At 41.6% G+C, this 18,857-nt stretch overlaps 1 protein-coding gene across 1 annotated transcript in view; it reads right to left on the bottom strand.

The window, feature by feature from the left end:
- The window catches only part of PGPEP1L (pyroglutamyl-peptidase I like), a 49,232-nt gene extending 43,613 nt beyond the window's left edge, over positions 1–5,619 (bottom strand). The window contains 1 exon segment of the mRNA XM_024732054.1: positions 5,271–5,619. Within this exon segment, the coding sequence (XP_024587822.1) occupies positions 5,271–5,304 (34 nt within the window). The 5' untranslated portion in view covers positions 5,305–5,619.
- Between the last annotated feature and the right edge of the window lie 13,238 nt (positions 5,620–18,857).

Genomic DNA, 18,857 nt, shown 5'->3' with positions numbered 1-18,857 from the left:
CTGCCACTCTGGGAAATGGTTTGACAGTTTCTTTAAAATTGAAAGTGGACTTCCAAGCACTTGCACTGCTGGACATTTACCCCAGAGAAATGAAAACTTTTTTTCACACAGAAACTTGTACACAAATGTTCACTGCAGCTTTATTTGTAATAGCTCATAGCTAGAAACCAACTCAATATCCTTCAGTGAGTGAAAGGTTAAATAAACTGTGGTTCATCTAGATCACAGAATACTACTCAGCAGTGAAAAGAAAAAAGTAGAAACAACCCAAGTGTCCATCAACTGATGAATAAACAAAATATGGTATTACCCATACAATGGCATATTATTTGGCAATAAAGAGAAGTGTTATGTTACAACATGGATGAACCTTGAAAACATGCTCAGTGAACGAGGCCAGTCACAAAACTGTATGATTCCATTTATGTGAAATGTCCAGAAGTGACAACCTATAAAGACAGAAAGTAGATTAGTGGTTGCCTAGAGCTTGACTCTGTGTGTGTGTGTGTGTGTGTGTGTGTGTGTGTGTGTGTGCGCGCGCACGTAGTGGGGGAGTGGGGATGAGGATTAGGGAGTCGAGTTTCTTTTTGGGGTAATGAAAATATTCTCAATTGACGGTGTTGAGAAACGCATAACTCTGTGACTACTAAAAGCCATTGAACTGTATGCTTTAAATGAGTGAATTGTATAGCATGAGAATTATATCTCAATAAAGCTGTTAAAAAATTGCTTTAAAAGTGAAGGAGGGCTTCCCTGGTGGCACAGTGGTTGAGTTACCCAAAAAAAAAAAAAAAAAAAAATAGAAGGAATTATTGGTATAAACAACTTGGAAGAAGCTCAAGGGAATTATGCTGAGTGAAAAAAAGCCAATCTCAAAAGGATACATACTGCATGATTCCATTTACATTGGGCTGGCCAAAAAGTTCATTCGGGTTTTTCCATACGCTCTTATGGGAAAACCTGAACGGACTTTTTGGCCAACCCAATACAATATTTGTAAATTATAATTTACATCTATAAACATAATTCTAGAGATGAAGAACAGATTAATGGTTACCAGGAGTTAGAGATGGGGGAAAAGGGTAGGTGTGGCTATAAAGGAGTAGTTCGAAGGAGCCTTGTGATGTTGGTACAGTTATTTATCTTGATGGTGGTGGTTACACAAAGCTACACACGCGATAGTACCACATAGAGTTATGCATGCATGTGCACACACACACATACACACACACACAATTGGATATTATACCAATATCAGTATCTTAGCTTTGATATTGAAGATGTTAACATTGGAGGAGGCTGGGTAAAAGATGCAGAGGACCAGTCTATACATTTTTTTTGCAAATTCTTGTGAATCTATAATTATTTCAAACTTAAAAGTTTAAAAAAGTGTGAGATTTGGTCCAGCGTTTCTCAAATGCTAATACACATGTATATCTTATTAAAATGTAGAATCTGATTGGGCAGGTCTGGGGTGATGCTGGAGATTCTGAATTCCTAACAAGCTCCCCAGTGGTACTGATGCTACTGGCCCTTGGACCACACTTGGAATAGCAAGGCTTTAAACAACAACTAGGATCAGAATACAGAGGGGGGAGAGAAGACGGGTGGAGGTGGTTAGGGAAGTCTCCTGGAGGAGGTGGCGGTGACCCAGGACTTCATGGGGGAGGAGGAGGCAGAGAGGTTGGAGGGGCTGAGCCTGGGCATGGTGAGACCCAGGAGAGGCCTCACTCTGGGAAGGAGCTTCTGGATGAGGTGTGTGGATGGAAGGGCTTGTTCCTAGAACTGGGAACACTTATTTACACTGTGTACTATTATATAATTTAATTGCAATGAAGATTTCTAATAAAACACAGTTAAACAGAATTTTGCTTTGGGGAGGACAGCAAACCTCCTCTGAGACTAGCTTAGGAAATGTTTCCTGCTGCCTGGGGAGAAGGACACCATCACCCTCTCAGTGTTGCAGCTGCTTATTTTTACGGCACCCACACCATGCAGTGACCCCGCCAAAGCTCAGGCCGTGGCGCAACAGCAGCCAAGAGTGGTCAGAGACCTCAGTGTCTGGGTTCAGGCTTCTGTTGTTGTATCTCAGCCCCACCACTTAGCAGCTGGGTGACGTTGAGCAAGTTACTTAGCTTCAGTGCCTTGATTTTCTCATCTGTAAAATGCACACCAATTATAATAATCTAAAAGGGCTGTTGTTCAGATTAAATGAATAAAACGGAGCATTTGCAATACTGCCTCAAACACAGGAAGCAGTGCCAGCGTTCTCCTTCATAGTTGTTATAGTCACATACCTCCTGGGACCTCCGGACAGATTAAACAATGCCATGTACAGCACATATTGTTTCCAGAAGCTGGTAGATGCTAAACAAATGCTAAATCCTTTTATACTGTCTCTCTGGGCAGTGTGGGATGGGCTACAGCTAGACCCTCACTCTGCCCTGATTCTCTCTGATCATTTGATGCCACCATTTCTCAGCCCCAAACCCCCTGCCTGGGCACCGTGCCTATCAGTCAGGGGCCCTGTCCTTACTTTTCCATGTTGAGATTTCATGTGTACTTTAGGCCTCTATTTCTCTCTCCAGAAATTGAGAGGTCTGTACTGGTATGTATGTGTGTGTATATATATATCTGCATATATATATAGAAAGAGATTTATTATAAGGTATTGGCTCATGTGATTATGAGCCACAGGCTGGAGACCCAGGAAAGCCAGTGGAGTAAATTCCAGTCCAAGGCTGAAGGCCCAAGACCCAGGAGCACCAGTTTGAGGGCAGGAGAAGACTAATGTGCCAGATCATGCCTTCAGACAGAGAATTCAACCCTCCTCTGCTTTTTTATTCTATTCAGACCCTATTCAGACCCTTAATGGCTTAGATGAGGCCCACCCACACTGGAGAGGGCGCTGCTTTACTGAGCCCACCAATTCAAATGCTAAGCTCTTCCACAAACACCATCACAGACACACCCAGATAACGTTTAACCAGATATCTGGGCACTCCGTGGCCCAGTCAAGTTGACACATGAAATTAACCATCACAAGCCCTTTAGGATGGTGTGCCTAGGAGGGGGGACCAGGACCCTGGGGGCCCCTTGCTTCATCTCTCCTTCAGTGTGGCCCATGCACAGAGCTCAACAGTTCCTGCCTGGCCCCTGTAGGGGAGGTCAGCCGCTGTCAAGTGGGCCTGTGACTGGTGGGCTCACTTCAGGGTGGGCACTGGGCTGCAGCTAGAGGTGACTTTCTCCAGCTCAGCTTTACCTGGAACCCAGCTGACGTTTTGAGTTCCATCTATCTGATTCCCGTGATGTATTTCTCAAATCATCAGATTCTGAGATGGGGAGGAGCTACGATTAAATACCTACCTCTGAAACCTCACCTCCACCCCAAACCCCGGACCTCAGGTCTTTAGAGCAGGAGTCAGTTCTGGAGAGGGCTGTGCCTCTGAAATTCTGGAACATCTGGGTCTAGAGCACTAGCAAGTTTGACTCACAAAGGGTGAAACTTTCTCAGGGGATAGAAAAGTTTGTGACACGATGTCCCAGGAAGCTAGTGGTGTTTTCTGACTTTGACTGAATCTTATAGAATAAATAAGACTGGAGTTGCCGAGCAAAAAAGAAAAAGAAAAAAAAGGAAAATACTGAGATTAAGGAAAAATCACTGAGAAATCAGGTACCTCCTGGGATGACTGTAGGAATACTAAAAATGCAGTGACACCAGAAAACATCACATGCTGCTTTAGAATCCTATTCAGATCAGTGTATGCAGATCATTTCTTATCTGTTTTCAATTAGGCAAAACAACTCAGCAAATGAAGGTTTGAAGCTCTTGTTTTGCAGGGTCAAACCTTACACTTTAAACTTGGCAGGCCCTCGAGGGGAACTTGTGAAAAGGGGCTGGAGAAATCTCTTGGAATCAAGAGAGGCCCTCTGGAGGGAGGCAGGTTTTCTCACTCTCCCATCGTCATCGTTTGGTGCCAGTCCGAATGTCTTGATCTTAAGGCAGTTTGTCAGAGCCCTTGTTCCCCCACCATCTGTCTACGTGCCAATTGTCTTGGCGAGATTTACACGTGAAGTAAAACCAATTAAACGAAAAGACTGCCCTTAGCAGCTCAGAGCATTTTTAATAAAGGAAGGCCACACTCTGGAAGCCAGTGAGCATTCCCAAATCGCAGCTGATTATCAGGTACTTCATTAAACAATCCAGAGTTTGCCAGCAAACCACAAGTTGACAGGACAGAGGCAGGGGTTGATGTGAGTCTAAGGCTTGCCCTGGTGCTTCAATATTCATATTTCATTTGTGACAAGTGTCACATTTATCAGGGGTACAGTTTCCTTAGGAATTCAAGGGTAATCTGAACCAATCTCTAATACCCAAAATAACACAAATGAGAACAAGGGAGATAAAAGGTTTTCGAAAGAACTTTCTTTTTCTCAGAAGGTTAACAGGAGTTTGATTATAGTCTGAAAATATTAAGATAGGTAACTTTCAATTTTCCACACACACAGCAACCCTTCTCGCTTCAATGTTTCCTTCATCCAACACAATTCAAAAAACTTAAAATATGCCAAATGTGTCTGACTAAAAATAAAGAGCTTTGTGAAGAAATCAAGCCCTCCAGGGACCAGCTGTGACAACGACTGGGGGTGTCTGGGGTTGATTTTGAATGTGCTGGTGAAAGGCAGGAGTGGGTGGCTACCATTCCTTCTGAGTTGACCTTCTGGGGTTCAAAGTCTCTAACTGGTGGCTCTCAGAGGGTGCTTAGAGTTCCCTGGGTGGCTAAAAGCCCTCTAGTTTTGTAGGGGAGCTATGTGCCCCTGTCGGGGTGTGCACTGTAGATGGACTGTCTCAGCCTTTTTAGGCTCTGTTCTTTCTGAGTCCCCTGCTCCCCCTTCCTTGCTATGCAGCTGTACCCCAGTGGATGCCACATGGGCCCCAGACTCGGACAGACGGCGCCAGCCTCTGCCTCCCCCCTGATGGGCTGAAGGACAAGGTCTGAGCCTAAGCCACATGTGGGCACCTACTGTGTATGCCACTCAAGGGTTATTTGAAGTGAATGACAGGACAGAAACAGAAAAGCCTCTCTGTCCCGTTTTTTTTTTTTTTAATAGGGCATAGCAGGAAGTTAGCTCCATCTGGAATTATTGGAACCACCAGTTGCCACTCTTTTTTCCCCATGAGGGAACTTTATGACCAGGATCAGGCAAGTGCGCATTCCATGGTCAGGCTCAAAGCAGCAGCAAGTGGGAAAGCAGAAAAGTCGTCTTACCAGTCACCACCACGCAGCTGGACTGGGAATCCATGAAACCGGAGTTGGGAGGGCGCTTCTGCGCTTGCGCGGGTCAGAGGCCTGGCCCTGGGCGCTCCGAGCGCCGCGCGCCCCTCCCGGCTGGTCGCGGGCCTCCCGCTGGGGTGGGGACCAACCACCCCGCCCCGCAGCGTTTTGGGGGCCCTGAAAGACTGAAGACTCTGGGGTGGGGTGGGGGGGTGGAGGGTGTAAGACAACCCCCCTCCGAAAGCAGAAATAGCCAGCTCAGGACGCACAGGCTGCGGCAACAGAAAAGTAGTAGGTCGGAGCGCCATCAGGGTCTTTCTGGCCACTTGGGGGCGGGGTCATTTTGTTGGTCGGTGTGTTCGAACGTGAGCCACGAGTCTGGCGACCAACTGTCTCAGTTTGCCTGGGACTGGGATAGGACGAGGGCTAAAAGGTGCTGAAACCCGTACAGCCCCAGTGAGTCAGGATGGTGGGGACCTTACAAGTTGTTTTGTTTAGACCTTGGCTTGATGAAATTTGGTAGCTCTTGAAACCGATTTTGCAAAATATGTTTAAAAAAAAAAGGAAAAAGAAACCAAAACCACAGATGAAGCTTATAGTTAAAAGTGATGGTTGAAAGCACCTGCGGCCTGTAAGCTGTGGCTCCGCAGGCAAGTTAACCTGTGCCCCACCCGCTTCTCCTTGCAGCGAAATGGGGATGATCGCAGCACCGCTTCCTGGGTGGAGTCTTACCCCTGCCCACTGTCCCCGTACCTCCCACAGCCCCGGGGGCAGAGGGTCACTCGGCCAGGGGTGTCTGCTTGGGCTTCCCTGGCTGTGCTCTCACCGTCCCCAATTCTGCCTGCATCAGTGCTGAAATAGGGCGCTTGACTAGCTACACGCACCACTAAATGCTTTCGCATGTCACCTGGCTCTGTAGCCCATTCCTCCTCCTTTTTGTGTCACAGTAACCAAAAGAGCTAACAATTGGGGCTAGTTATGCGACATCTTGACCTTTCAGACTATACTACTTAAACAAACACCTTTTTTAAAATTAAAAATACTTTTTACAAAAGCTGTCTAATAAGAGGTACAAAAACCATCATTCTCTTTCCCCATCTGGGCATGGCCATGAGAGGCTCCATCCAGGGGCGGCCAGGAGAACCCCACCAACCCCGGCGTCATACTGCTTCCCCAGGTTCAGACTACTCCTTAATAGAGGGCGTGACGTCTTCTTAATTCCATCTTCTTAATTGGCCCCCTGATAAACAATACACCTTAATTGGGATTGCTGCCAAGGAACTAGAGTCCACCTGATGCCTTCCTGGGCCACTGAACAAACAGCCATTCCTTTTTTTTTTTTTGTGGTACGCGGGCCTCTCACTGTTGTGGCCTATCCCATTGCGGAGCACAGGCTCCGGACGCGCAGGCTCAGCGGCCATGGCTCACGGGCCCAGCCGCTCCGTGGCATGTGGGATCTTCCCGGACCAGGGCACGAACCCGTATCCCCTGCATCGGCAGGCGGACTCTCAACCACTGCGCCACCAGGGAAGCCCCAGCCATTCCTTTTAATTGGCCCCTGGTGTGGGCTGCAGGCTTATTTACAGCAGAGAACAGGTGAGAAGAGGCATTTGCCCCCAGTGGCCTTCCCGTGCCTGCTCTGGGTAAATGGGGCCAGCTTGTTTTGCAGAGGATATAGAGAGCTTTGCGTTTCACCCTATTTTGAGATTAGACAATACAAAATTACAAGTTTGAGAGCAATTAACTGGTTTTTCATATTCTCACGGTTGATGTTCCCCACCACCACCTCTGGTAAATGGCTCCCCTAGTTCATGTCACTCACCTAGTCCTTCTATCAAGAAGACTTTGCTTGTTCATCACAGTTATAAATGAGGCGATTAGATCACTAGAAATGCCCACGTTTATTAAGTTGGTTGCTGCTAAGGTCAAATTCTGATATCAACATAACTAACGAGGTCTGGGTATCTAACTTGTTTACTAATGTTACTTACTAGTTTACTAATGTTAACTTATCAGACCTCAAAACAGACTCCTCAACTGCTAAGACTGTCCGTTTTTAACAGTGCTACTTTTCTGATAATGAAGCTTCAATTTTTACTTTTCTATGTTTTTCAGGATTTGACATGAGCCATTCCTATTTTAACTGCAACTGGGATGTGTCCTAGAATTTTCACTTTCCCATAATTCACTTATTATGTCCTAAAATTTCCTCTAATTTTGCAGTTAATGAAAGAGAAAATGAGAGACATAAACTATTTCGACTTAGCCACAGTGACATTTTCCCCACTTGAGGGAAACACACACACACATTCTCATTCTCGAAAATGAGAACAATTCAGAGAAGTATGGATTTTGAGGTCTGACATTTGCACTTTTATTTCTTTTTCCACTGTAAAAACAAATGGTCTCTAACAATTGCCGATGTCAGACATAATCTTTAGGCCGATGAAATATAGTAAGCCTGAGAATGAATAGGGCAACTAAAGAGAGATGTCTTGTTTAACAAAAAGCACAGTGATCTTCCTTACAAGTTAGATTCCTGGGAGGAAAAATTTGTAATCATATTTGACTCTGGGATTAAGAGGGCAAGGTGTGACCCTCTCTCACTGAACCGGAAAGCAAGCAGCAGTGTGCACGTGTTCTCACCAGGGAGGACAAATGGGGTTGCCAAGATATGACAGTATCCCAAGGCCTAAAATATTTCTTGTTTTGAACCAAACATATAACGTCGTGGGGTTAGTTTTAAATTGCTTATTGGCAAGTTGTGACTTCCTGCTTAAGGAAGAAGGATTAAAAAGTTTGTTTATTGTCTTTGACACAAACAATTCTTGCAACATATTTTGTACACGTCACATAAACGAGATGTAATCAAACTGGTCAAATTCCTCTTGGGAGGTGGAGAATATAAATCAGCAAGAAGTACTGGTGGTTAAAATGATAATAATAACAACAACAGCAACACTCCTCTGTCAAACATCACTGCTTCCAAATCAGCTACTTACTCTACCATAAAACATAGAAATCCTAGCCAAGCTGCCTCTTGTCAAAGCACTAACCAGTTCTCCAAAAATGTCAGTCTTCTAAGGTAGACTTTGGGAATCGCCCTCTCCTATTACTTTGCCTTTTCAGCTTAATAGTCCAACAGGGGTGGATACACAGTTTATGTAAAGAAGTAGATGGTAAATATATATATATATATTTTTTTTTAATTTTATTTATTTATTCTGCGGTACGCGGGCCTCTCACTGTTGTGGCCTCTCCCGCTGCGGAGCACAGGCTCCAGACGCACAGGCTCAGCGGCCATGGCTCACGGGCCCAGCCGCTCCGCGGCATGCGGGATCCTCCCGGACCGGGGCACAAACCCGTGTCCCCTGCATCGGCAGGCGGACTGTCAACCACTGCGCCACCAGGGAAGCCCGATGGTAAATATTTTAAGCTTTGTGGGCCATATGGATTTTCCAGCAGCCATAGATAATATGCAAATAAGCAGGCGTGCCAGTGTACCAATAGTTATCTGTGGACGCTGAAATTTGAATGTCCATGTGTCATAAACTATTATTCTTCTAATTTTTTTCAACTATCTACAAATGTGAAAATTATTCTAGTCCACAGGCTGCACAAAAATAGGCAGTGGGCTGGGTTGGGGCTGTGGGTTGTAGTTTGACAAACCCTGCCCTAGGATATAATTTTTCTCTGGTATGGAACATGATAGAGCTGGTGATAAAGTGACCTTGTGGTATACATGAACAAATTTTCAATTAAATGAGTAGATTTTAATTAAAATAAAACCAAGGATTAAGTAATTCAGAATGTTCCATCAAAAACCTCATTGCTTTCCTTTTTTTCGTTAGGTTCACCCGGTGTTAAATTAGAAGAGCATTCTGAATAAATGTGGTAGACAGTTTTGTGTTCAAAATGATAGTATTTATGATTTTTACCACTGTGGAATTAGCTCACTGAAGCAGTTATCAATCAATATTTTTTCTCACCCATCTATGTGTAATTGCTAGTTGTCCTAGGCGAGATTAGGCTCCAACACCCAGGTAAGGAAGGATGCTGAAGCTGTACTTCATGTTTTTGGAGGATTCAGGTGCCATATATTCATGCCTTATTCATGCCATATATTCATCTTCCTACTAAAGCCTCGCTCTCAAATGCTTATGACATTTACTTATTTAAATATAAAAAATTTGAGACTTTTATAACATTCTGAAATAACCATTTAAAACTGGTTTGAAACAATGAGGGAATTGCTATGTGAGAGATCATATAATAATGCTGGGATTATCTTTAGCATTCCATGGGAAACTGGTATAGAAGATACAAGTTTTTATAACTTCACCTACGCAATATGAATTAATAGCTTGAAAAATTAGTGTTTTAAAATTTCTGACAGTCTGCTGTGATACATCATAGGTAATAGTTTCCTTACATTTTATAGGAGAAAGTTTTGCTTATATCTTTCTTCTGTTTTGTATTTTTCCCTTTGACTTTTACTGTCTTGATTTTTTTTTTTCCTAAGGGCTACATTTCCTTGACTGAAAAGTAACAACCGCAGCTACAGGAATTGGTTTATTTATTGAAATCCAGTAGCTTGCTAGCCCTATTGTTTAAATACTGTATTTTTCTTTCGAATTTCACAAATATCTTGGGAATGGCTAGAACAGTTGTGTTCTTAACACTGAGGAAATTCCTGTGTAGATAAATGAGGCCAGATGGAGGACGCATCAGAGCACTTAACCTCCTGGAATGAAGGGAGGACCATACTGAAAACATGCTCCAAGCCCCTATTTTCCGGTTTATATATATAAACAATATTTTTCATTTTTTCTTTGTTAGAGTTAAGGGCAATTTTGGTGTCAAAAATGAGTGCCATGTGCCTGAGTAAGTTTGAGCAAGGTTTAGAAATCCAACAACTGATTTACAGACCATCTGATAGTCTACCTAGAAATTCTGTGATAATTGACTTTAGAAATTACTGGACCTCATAAAAGTGGCTGAATGTAAGACTGACATTGACCCAAGCTAACGGTTTTCTTATATACCAGCAATAACCGATTGGTAAATGTAATTGAAGAAAAGAAAGAGCCATTCAAAATAGCTGGCAAATGCCAGACATATATAGGAATAAACCTAGCAAGGAATATATGAGATCCATTTGTAAGAACTGTAGAACTTTGGCCAAAAAAAAAAAGATAAAAGATAAAAGTAACTCACATATCTGCTGACCTGAGGTGCCAGGTGCAGCCATTTTGCACTAGGAACTCTGGTCTGAAGCACCGGGTAAGAAGCCTCTATGTTACACCCTATGAAACTAGACGAAGCAGGAAGGAAAAGTGAAAAAAAAGCTGCACTGATGAGACCACAAGGGAAGACTACCTACTATCAAAGAAAGACTCCAATTCATCTCTACTTAAAAGGGGTTCTTGCTGCTCTGGCTGGCTGTCAGGCCTGAGCCTCCGAGGTGGGAGAGCTGAGTCCAGGACATTGGACACCAGAGACCTCCCGTTCCCACGTAATATCAATCAGCGGGAGCTCTCCCAGAAATCTCCATCTCAACACTAAGACCCAGCTCCACCCAACGGCCAGCAAGAATCAGTGCTGGACACCCTCTGCCAAGCAACTAGCAAGACAAGAACACAACCACACCCATTAGCAGAGAAACTGCCTAAAGTCATATTAAGTTCACAGACACCCTAAAACACACCACCAGACATGGACTTGCCCACCAGAAGAACAAGATCCAGCCCCACCCACCAGAACATAGGCACCAGTCCCCACTACCAGGAAGCCTACACAAGCCACTGAACAAATCTCACCCACTGGGGTCAGACACCAAAAATAACAAGAACTACAAACTTGAAGCCTGCGAAAAGGAGACCCCAAACACACTAAGTAAGTTAAAATGAGAAGATAGAGAAATATGCAGCCGATGAAGGAGCAAGGTAAAAATCCATCAGACCAAACAAATGAAGAGGAAATAGGCAGTCTACCTGAAAAAGAATTCAGAGTAATTATAGTAAAGATGATCCAAAATCTTGGAAATAGAATGGAGAAAATAAAAGAAATGTTTAACAAGGATCTAGAGGAACAAAAGAGCAAACAAACAATGATGAACAACACAATAAATGAAATTAAAAATTCTCTAGAAGGAATCAATAGCAGAATAACAGAGGCAGAAGAACGGATAAGTGACCTGGAAGATAAAATAGTGGAAATAATTACTGCAGAACAGAATAAAGAAAAAAGAATGAAAAGAATTGAGGACAGCCTCAGAGACCTCTGGGACAACATTAAACATACCAATATTCGAATTATAGGGGTCCCAGAATAAAAAGACAAAAAGAAAAGGTCCAAGAAAATATTTGAAGAGATTATAGTCAAAAACTTCCCTAACATGGGAAAGGAAATAGTCAATCGAGTCCAGGAAGCACAGAGAGTCCCATACAGGATAAATCCAAGGAGAAACATGCCATGACACACATTAATCAAACTATAAAAAATTAAATACGAAGAAAGAGGTATGAAAAGCAGCAAGGGAAAAGAAACAAATAACATACAAGGAAATCCCCATAAGGTTAGCAGCTGATCTTTCATCAGAAACGCTACAAGCCAGAGGGAGTGGCAGGGCATATTTAAAGTGATGAAAGTATAGCTGATTCATGACTAGACTTTATAATAAAGACTATTACAAGACAAAGAGGGACACTACATAATGATCAAAGGATCAATCCAAGAAGAAGATATAACAATTATAAATATTTATGCACGCCACATAGGAGCACCTTAATACATTAGGCAAATGCTAACAACCATAAAAGGGGAAATTGACAGTAACACAAAAGTAGTAGGAGACTTTAACACCCCACTTTCACCAATGGACAGATCATCCAAATGAAAATAAATAAGGAAACACAAGCTTTAAATGATACATTAAGCAAGATGGACTTAATTGATATTTATAGGACATTCCATCCAAAAACAACAGAATACACTTTCTTCTCAAGTGCTCATGGAACATTCTCCAGGATAGATCATATCTTGGGTCAAACCTCGGTAAATTTAAGAAAATTTAAATTGTATCAAGTATCTTTTCTGACCACAATGCTATGCAACTAGATATCAATTACAAAAAAAAAAAAACTGTAAAAAACACAAATCCATGGAGGCTAAACAATATGCCACTAAATAACCAGGAGAGAACTGAAGAAATCAAAGATGAAATAAAAAAATACCTAGAAACAAATGACAATGAAAACACAATGACCCAAAACCTATGGGATGCAGCAAAAGCAGTTCTAAGAAGGAAGTTTATAGCAGTACAATCCTACCTCAAGAAATAAGAAAACTCACAAACAAACAACCTTACATGTAAAGCAATTAAAGAAAGAAGAATAAAAAAACTCCCAAAGTTAGCAGAAAGAAGGAAATCGTAAAGATTGGATCAGAAATAAATGAAAAAAAATGAAGGAAACAATAGCAAAGATCAATAAAACTAAGAGCTGGTGCTTTGAGAAGATAAACAAATTGCTAAACCATTAGCCAGCCTCATCAAGAAAAAAAGGAAGAAGACTCAAATCAACAGAATTAGAAATGAAAAAGGAGAAGTAACAGCTGCCACTAGAGAAACATAGAGGATCATGAGAGACTACTACAGGCAACTATATGCTAATAAAATGGACAACCTGGAAGAAATGGACAAATTCTTAGAAAAGTACAACCTTCCAAGACTGAACCAGGGAGAAATGGAAAATATAAACAGAACAATCACAAGCACTGAAATTGAGACTGTGATTAAAAATCTTCAAACAAACAAAAACCCAGGACCAGATGGCTTCACAGTTGAATTCTACCAAACATTTAGAGAGCTAACACGTATCCTTCTCAAACTCTTCCAAAATATAGAGAGGGAGGAATACTCCCAAACTCATTCTACGAGGCCACCATCACCCTGATACCAAAACCAGATAAAGATATCACAAAAAAAGAAAACTAAAGGCCAATATCACTGATGAACATAGATGCAAAAGTCCTCAACAAAATAGTAGCAAACAAAATCCAACAGCACATTAAAAGGATCATACACCATGATCAAGTGGGGTTTATCCCAGGAATGCAAGGATTCTTCATTATATGCAAATCAATCAATGTGATACACCATATTAATAAATTGAAGGTTAAAAACCATATGATCATCTCAATAGATGCAGAAAAGCTTTCAACAAAATTCAACACCATTTATGATAAAAACTCTCCAGAAAGTGGGCTTAGAGGGTACCTACCTCAACATAATAAAGACCATATATGACAAACCCACAGCCAACATCCCTCTCAATGGTGAAAAACTGAAACCATTTCCATTAAGATCAGGAACAAGACAAGGTTGCCCATTCTCACTACTATTATTCAACATAGTTTTGAAAGTTTTAAGCCATAGCAATCAGAGAAGAAAAAGAAATAAAAGGAATCCAAATCAGAAAAGAAGAAGTAAAATTGTCACTGTTTGCAGATGACATGATACTATACATAGAGAATCCTAAAGATACTACCAGAAAACTACTAGAGCTAATCAATGAATTTGGTAAAGTTTCAGGTTACAAAATTAATGCACAGAAATCTCTTGGATTCCTATACAGTAATGATGAATAATCTGAAAGATAAATTAAGGGAACACTCCCATTTACCTTTGCAAGAAAAAGAATAAAATACCTAGGAATAAACCTCCCTAAGGAGACAAAAGACCTGAATGCAGAAAACTATAAGACCCCGATGAAAGAAATTAAAGGTGATACAAACAGACGGAGAGATATACTATGTTCTTGGATTGGAAGAATCAACATTGTGAAAATGACTATACTACCCAAAGCAATCTACAGATTCAATACAATCCTTATCAAACTACCAATAGCATTTTTCACAGAACTAGAACAAAAAATTGCACAATTTGTATGGAAACACAAAAGACCCTGAAGAGCCAAAGCAATCTTGAGAAGAAAAACGGAGGAGGAGGAATCAGGCTCCCAGACTTCAGACTATATTACAAAACTACAGTAATCAAGGCAGTATGGTACTGGCACAAAAACAGAAATATAGATCAATGGAACAGGATAGAAAGCCCAGAGATAAACCCACGCACATATGGTCACCTTATCTTTGATGAAGGAGGCAAGAATATACAATGGAGAAAAGATAGCCTCTTCAATAAGTGGTTTTGGGAAAACTGGACAGGTACATGTAAAAGTATGAAATTAGGACACTCCCTAACACCATACACAAAAATAAACTCAAAATGGATTTAAGATCTAAATGTAAGGCCAGACACTATCAAACTCTTAGAGGAAAACATAGGCAGAACACTCTGTGACATAAATCACAGAAAGATCCTTTTTGACCCACCTCCTAGAAAAATGGAAATCAAAACAAAAGTAAAGAAATGGGACCTAATGAAACTTAAAAGCTTTTGCGCAGCAAAGGAAACCATAAACAAGATGAAAAGACAACCCTCAGAGTGGGAGAAAATATTTGCAAATGAAACAATGGACAAAGGGTTAATCTCTAAAATATACAAGCAGCTCATGGAGCTCAATATCAGAAAAACAAGCAACCCAATCCAAAAATGGGTGGAAGACCTAAATAGACACTTCTCCAAAGAATATATAGAGATTGCCAACAAACAGATGAAAGGATGCTCAACATCACTAATCATTAGAGAAATGCAAATCAAAACCACAATGAGGTATCACCTCACACTGGTCAGAGTGGCTATCATAGAAAATCTGTAAAGTGTCCATCACAGATGAATTGATAAAGAAGATGTGGCACAATGGTTAAGAATCCATCTGCCAATGCAGGGGACACAGGTTTGAGCCCTGGTCCGGGAAGATACCACATGCTGCAGAGCAACTAAGCCCATGCACCACAACTCCTGAGCCTGCGCTCTGGAGCCCATGAGCCACAACTACTGAAGCCCACACACCTAGTGCCCGTGCTCCACAACAAGAAAAGCCACTGCAAATGAGAAGCCCGTGCACCACAACAAAGAATAGCCCCCAGTTCCTGCAATTAGAGAAAGCCCGCAAGCAGCAGCGAAGACCCAATGCAGCCATTAAAAAAACAAAAAGAAAGAAAAGATGTGGCACATATATACAGTGGAATATTACTCAGCCATAAAAAGAAACGAAATTGAGTTATTTGTAGTGAGGTGGATGGACCTAGATTCTGTCATACAGTGTGAAGTAAGTCAGAAATAGAAAAATAAATACTGTATGCTAACACACATATATGGAATCTAAAAAAAAAATTGTTCTGAAGAAACTAGGGGCAGACAGGAATAAATATGCAGATGTAGAGAATGGACTTGAGGACATGGGGAGTGGGAAGGGTAAGCTGGGACGAAGTGAGAGAGTGGCATGGACATATATATACACTACCAAATGTAAAATAGATAGCTAGTAGGAAGCAGCCGCATAGCACAGGGAGATCGTCTCAGTGCTTTGCGACCACCTAGATGGGTGGGATCGGGAGGGTGGGAGAGAGATGCAAGAGGGAGGAGATATGGGGATATATGTATATGTACAGCTGATTCACTATGCTATAAAGCAGCAACTAACACACCATGGTAAAGCAATTATACTCCAATAAAGACGTTAATAAAATAAAATAAAATAAAAGGTGGACACCTAAAAAAAAAAAAACCTACAAACAATAATTGCTGAAGAGGGTGTGGAGAAAAGGGAACCCTCTTGCACTGTGGTGGGAATGTAAACTGATACAGCCACGATGGAGAACAGTATGGAGGTTCCTTAAAAAATAAAAATAGAACTACCATATGACCTAGCAATCCCACTACTGGGCATATACCCTGAGAAAGCCATAATTCAAAAAGAGACATGTACCACAATGTTCATTGCAGCTCTATTTACAATAGCCATGACATGGACACAACCTAAATGTCCATCGACAGATGAATGGATAAAGAAGAGATGGCACATATATGCAATGGAATATTACTCAGCCATAAAAAGAAACGAAATTGAGTTATTTGTAGTGAGGTGAATGGACCTAGAGTCTGTCATACAGAGTGAAGTAATTCAGAAAGAGGAAAACAAATACTGTATGCTAACACATATATATGGAATCTGAAAAAAATGGTTCTGATGAACCTAGGGTTAGAACAGGAATAAAGATGCAGATGTACAAAATGGAATTGAGGACATGGTGGCAGGGGGAAGGGTAAGCTGGGACGAAGTGAGAGAGTAGCATTGACAAATATACACTACCAAATGTAAAATAGCTAGTGGGAGGCAGCTGCACAGCACAAGGAGATCAGCTCGGTGCTTTGTGACCACTAGAGGAGTGGGATAGGGAGGGTGGGAGGGTGATGCAAGAGGGAGGTGATATGGAGATATATGTATACGTATAGCTGATTCACTTTGTTATACAGCAGAAACTAACACAACATTGTAAAGCAATTATACTCCAATAAAGATGTTTAAAAAAAAAGAAAAGACCTGACTAAACCAAGGTGTGCTATGTTCTTTGATGGGAGGACTCAAAACTTTAAAGATGTTAATATTCTGCAAATTAATGTTTAAAACTAGAAACAATCTCAGTGAAACCTCAATATCCTTAATTAGTTTGTTCCAATATTTGATGAGGGTGGTTTGTCCTCCTATATTTCCAAATATATTATGAAGCTGTCATAATTCAAATAGTGTGGTATTGTAGGAACAGGGCAATAAAACAAGAGCCATAATGTATATAAGGATTTAAAATATGGTTAAGGAAGTAACTCAAATTAGTGGAGGAAAGAATGGACCATTTGATGGTGTGGGGATAATTGGCTATAGTGAGATCTATTCCTTATGCAGTATACATAAATAAGTTCTATTTGGATTTATTTTTATTTGTTGGCCATGCTGTGTGGCATGTGGAATTTTTGTTCCCCAGTCAGGGATCAAGCCCGCACCCCCTGCAATGGAAACGCAGAGTCTTAATCACTGGACCCCCAGGGAAGTCCATCTAGTTGGATTTAAATCCAAATCTAAAGACCAAAACAGTACAAACACTGAAAGCAAAAGTAGAAGGGTTTATTTCTAATTTGGGGGTGGTTTCAGCCTACCCAAGCACGACAGAAAACCCAGAAACTATAAAGGAAAAGAGGAAGTATTTGACTAAGTTCTGACTTTGGGACAGGAGTTGAATAAGCAGCTGAGAAGCAAGGAACTTTTCAGTCTATTGCTGTTTCTTTCTGTTTTTAAAAGGAACGTGTATTCAGGTACCATGTGAGTAATCAAAAAAAAATATATCAAGGCCTTTGAACAATTATGTTTTGCACCAGAGATTAATAAATCTTTAGCCATATGTGCCAACAGCTTAAGTAGCACCCTCGATTATCAGGGGCTCAAAAAAGGCACAGGGGCCAAAAAAGAGATTTCCTTCCACCTCAGGCCCTTTGTACTTGCTGTAGCCTTGGCCATTTTCCCTTCCCACACGTTTAGCCTCTTCATTTTCTTCATGTTTTTCCTCGAATGTCATCCTTTCAACAAGGCTTACAATTAACACTTTATTTAAAATTATAAAAGCCTCCTCCCATCCCATTTCTCTGTTTTATTTTTTTCCTTAGCTGTTATTTAACATACTATTATGTTCTCTTTATCTCCTGACCACTTCTGCCCAGAAAGTAACCTCCATGAAGGCAAGGTTTTGTCCATTTTGTTCACTGCTGAATCCCTAGAATCTAGAACATATAGGGCACATAGTAGGAAGCTAACAAATATGTGTTGAATGAAAATAAGGTGTTTGGAGGAGTTAAGTGTCAGGAATGCTATCACCCAAGGAGCTCTGTGTTTTTATCACTGTAGAAAATGAAATCTCACACTTCCAAGAGATGACTCAGGGTGGCTCTGAAAACACGCACCTCAGATTGGAACTTGAACGAACCCACGTGGCCGGGACTCAAACCCGGCCAAAACCCACGGTCTTCCAACTGAGATCACACCCCTGGCTTCAGGACTTAATGAAGCTCAGGTTCTTAATGTCTCATCGTGGAAAGAATTCAGTGAGAGACAAAGTGATATGTAAGAAGTGGACTTATTTAGAGAGAAACACACTCCATAGGCAGAGTGTTGGCCATCTCAGAAGGTGAGAAAGGCGCCAGGGTATTGGATTGTCAATTTTTATAGGAGTGAGTAATTTCATAGGCTGAGTGGGAGGAGTATTCCAGCTATCTCAGGAAGGGGTGGGGATTTCCAGAAATTCAGCCATCGCCCACTTTTTGATCCTTATGGTAGGCCTTGGAACTGTCATGGCACCTGTGGATGTGTCATTTAGCTTGCAGATGTGTTACAGTGAGCGTATACTGAGCCTCAGGTTCTAGTGCAAGTGGACCTGTCTGCCATCTTGGGCCCACTTGGTTTTAATCAGTTTATGTCATGTCCTCGGGCTATGTCATTCTTTCAAATGCTGTGCCCAGCCCCCTTCCCTCCTGTTTCAGCTCTAAGGGGAGCCTCCAGCTCCGGACACAGTAAATACTGCAGCAATGTGCCATGGAAGTGAAACTGGGACCATTTTTCTTCCTCT

Source organism: Neophocaena asiaeorientalis, unplaced genomic scaffold (assembly GCF_003031525.2).
Source record: "Neophocaena asiaeorientalis asiaeorientalis breed wild unplaced genomic scaffold, Neophocaena_asiaeorientalis_V1.1 scaffold362, whole genome shotgun sequence".
NCBI lineage: Eukaryota > Metazoa > Chordata > Mammalia > Artiodactyla > Phocoenidae > Neophocaena > Neophocaena asiaeorientalis.
This window is presented reverse-complemented; position numbering and strand designations above follow the sequence as displayed.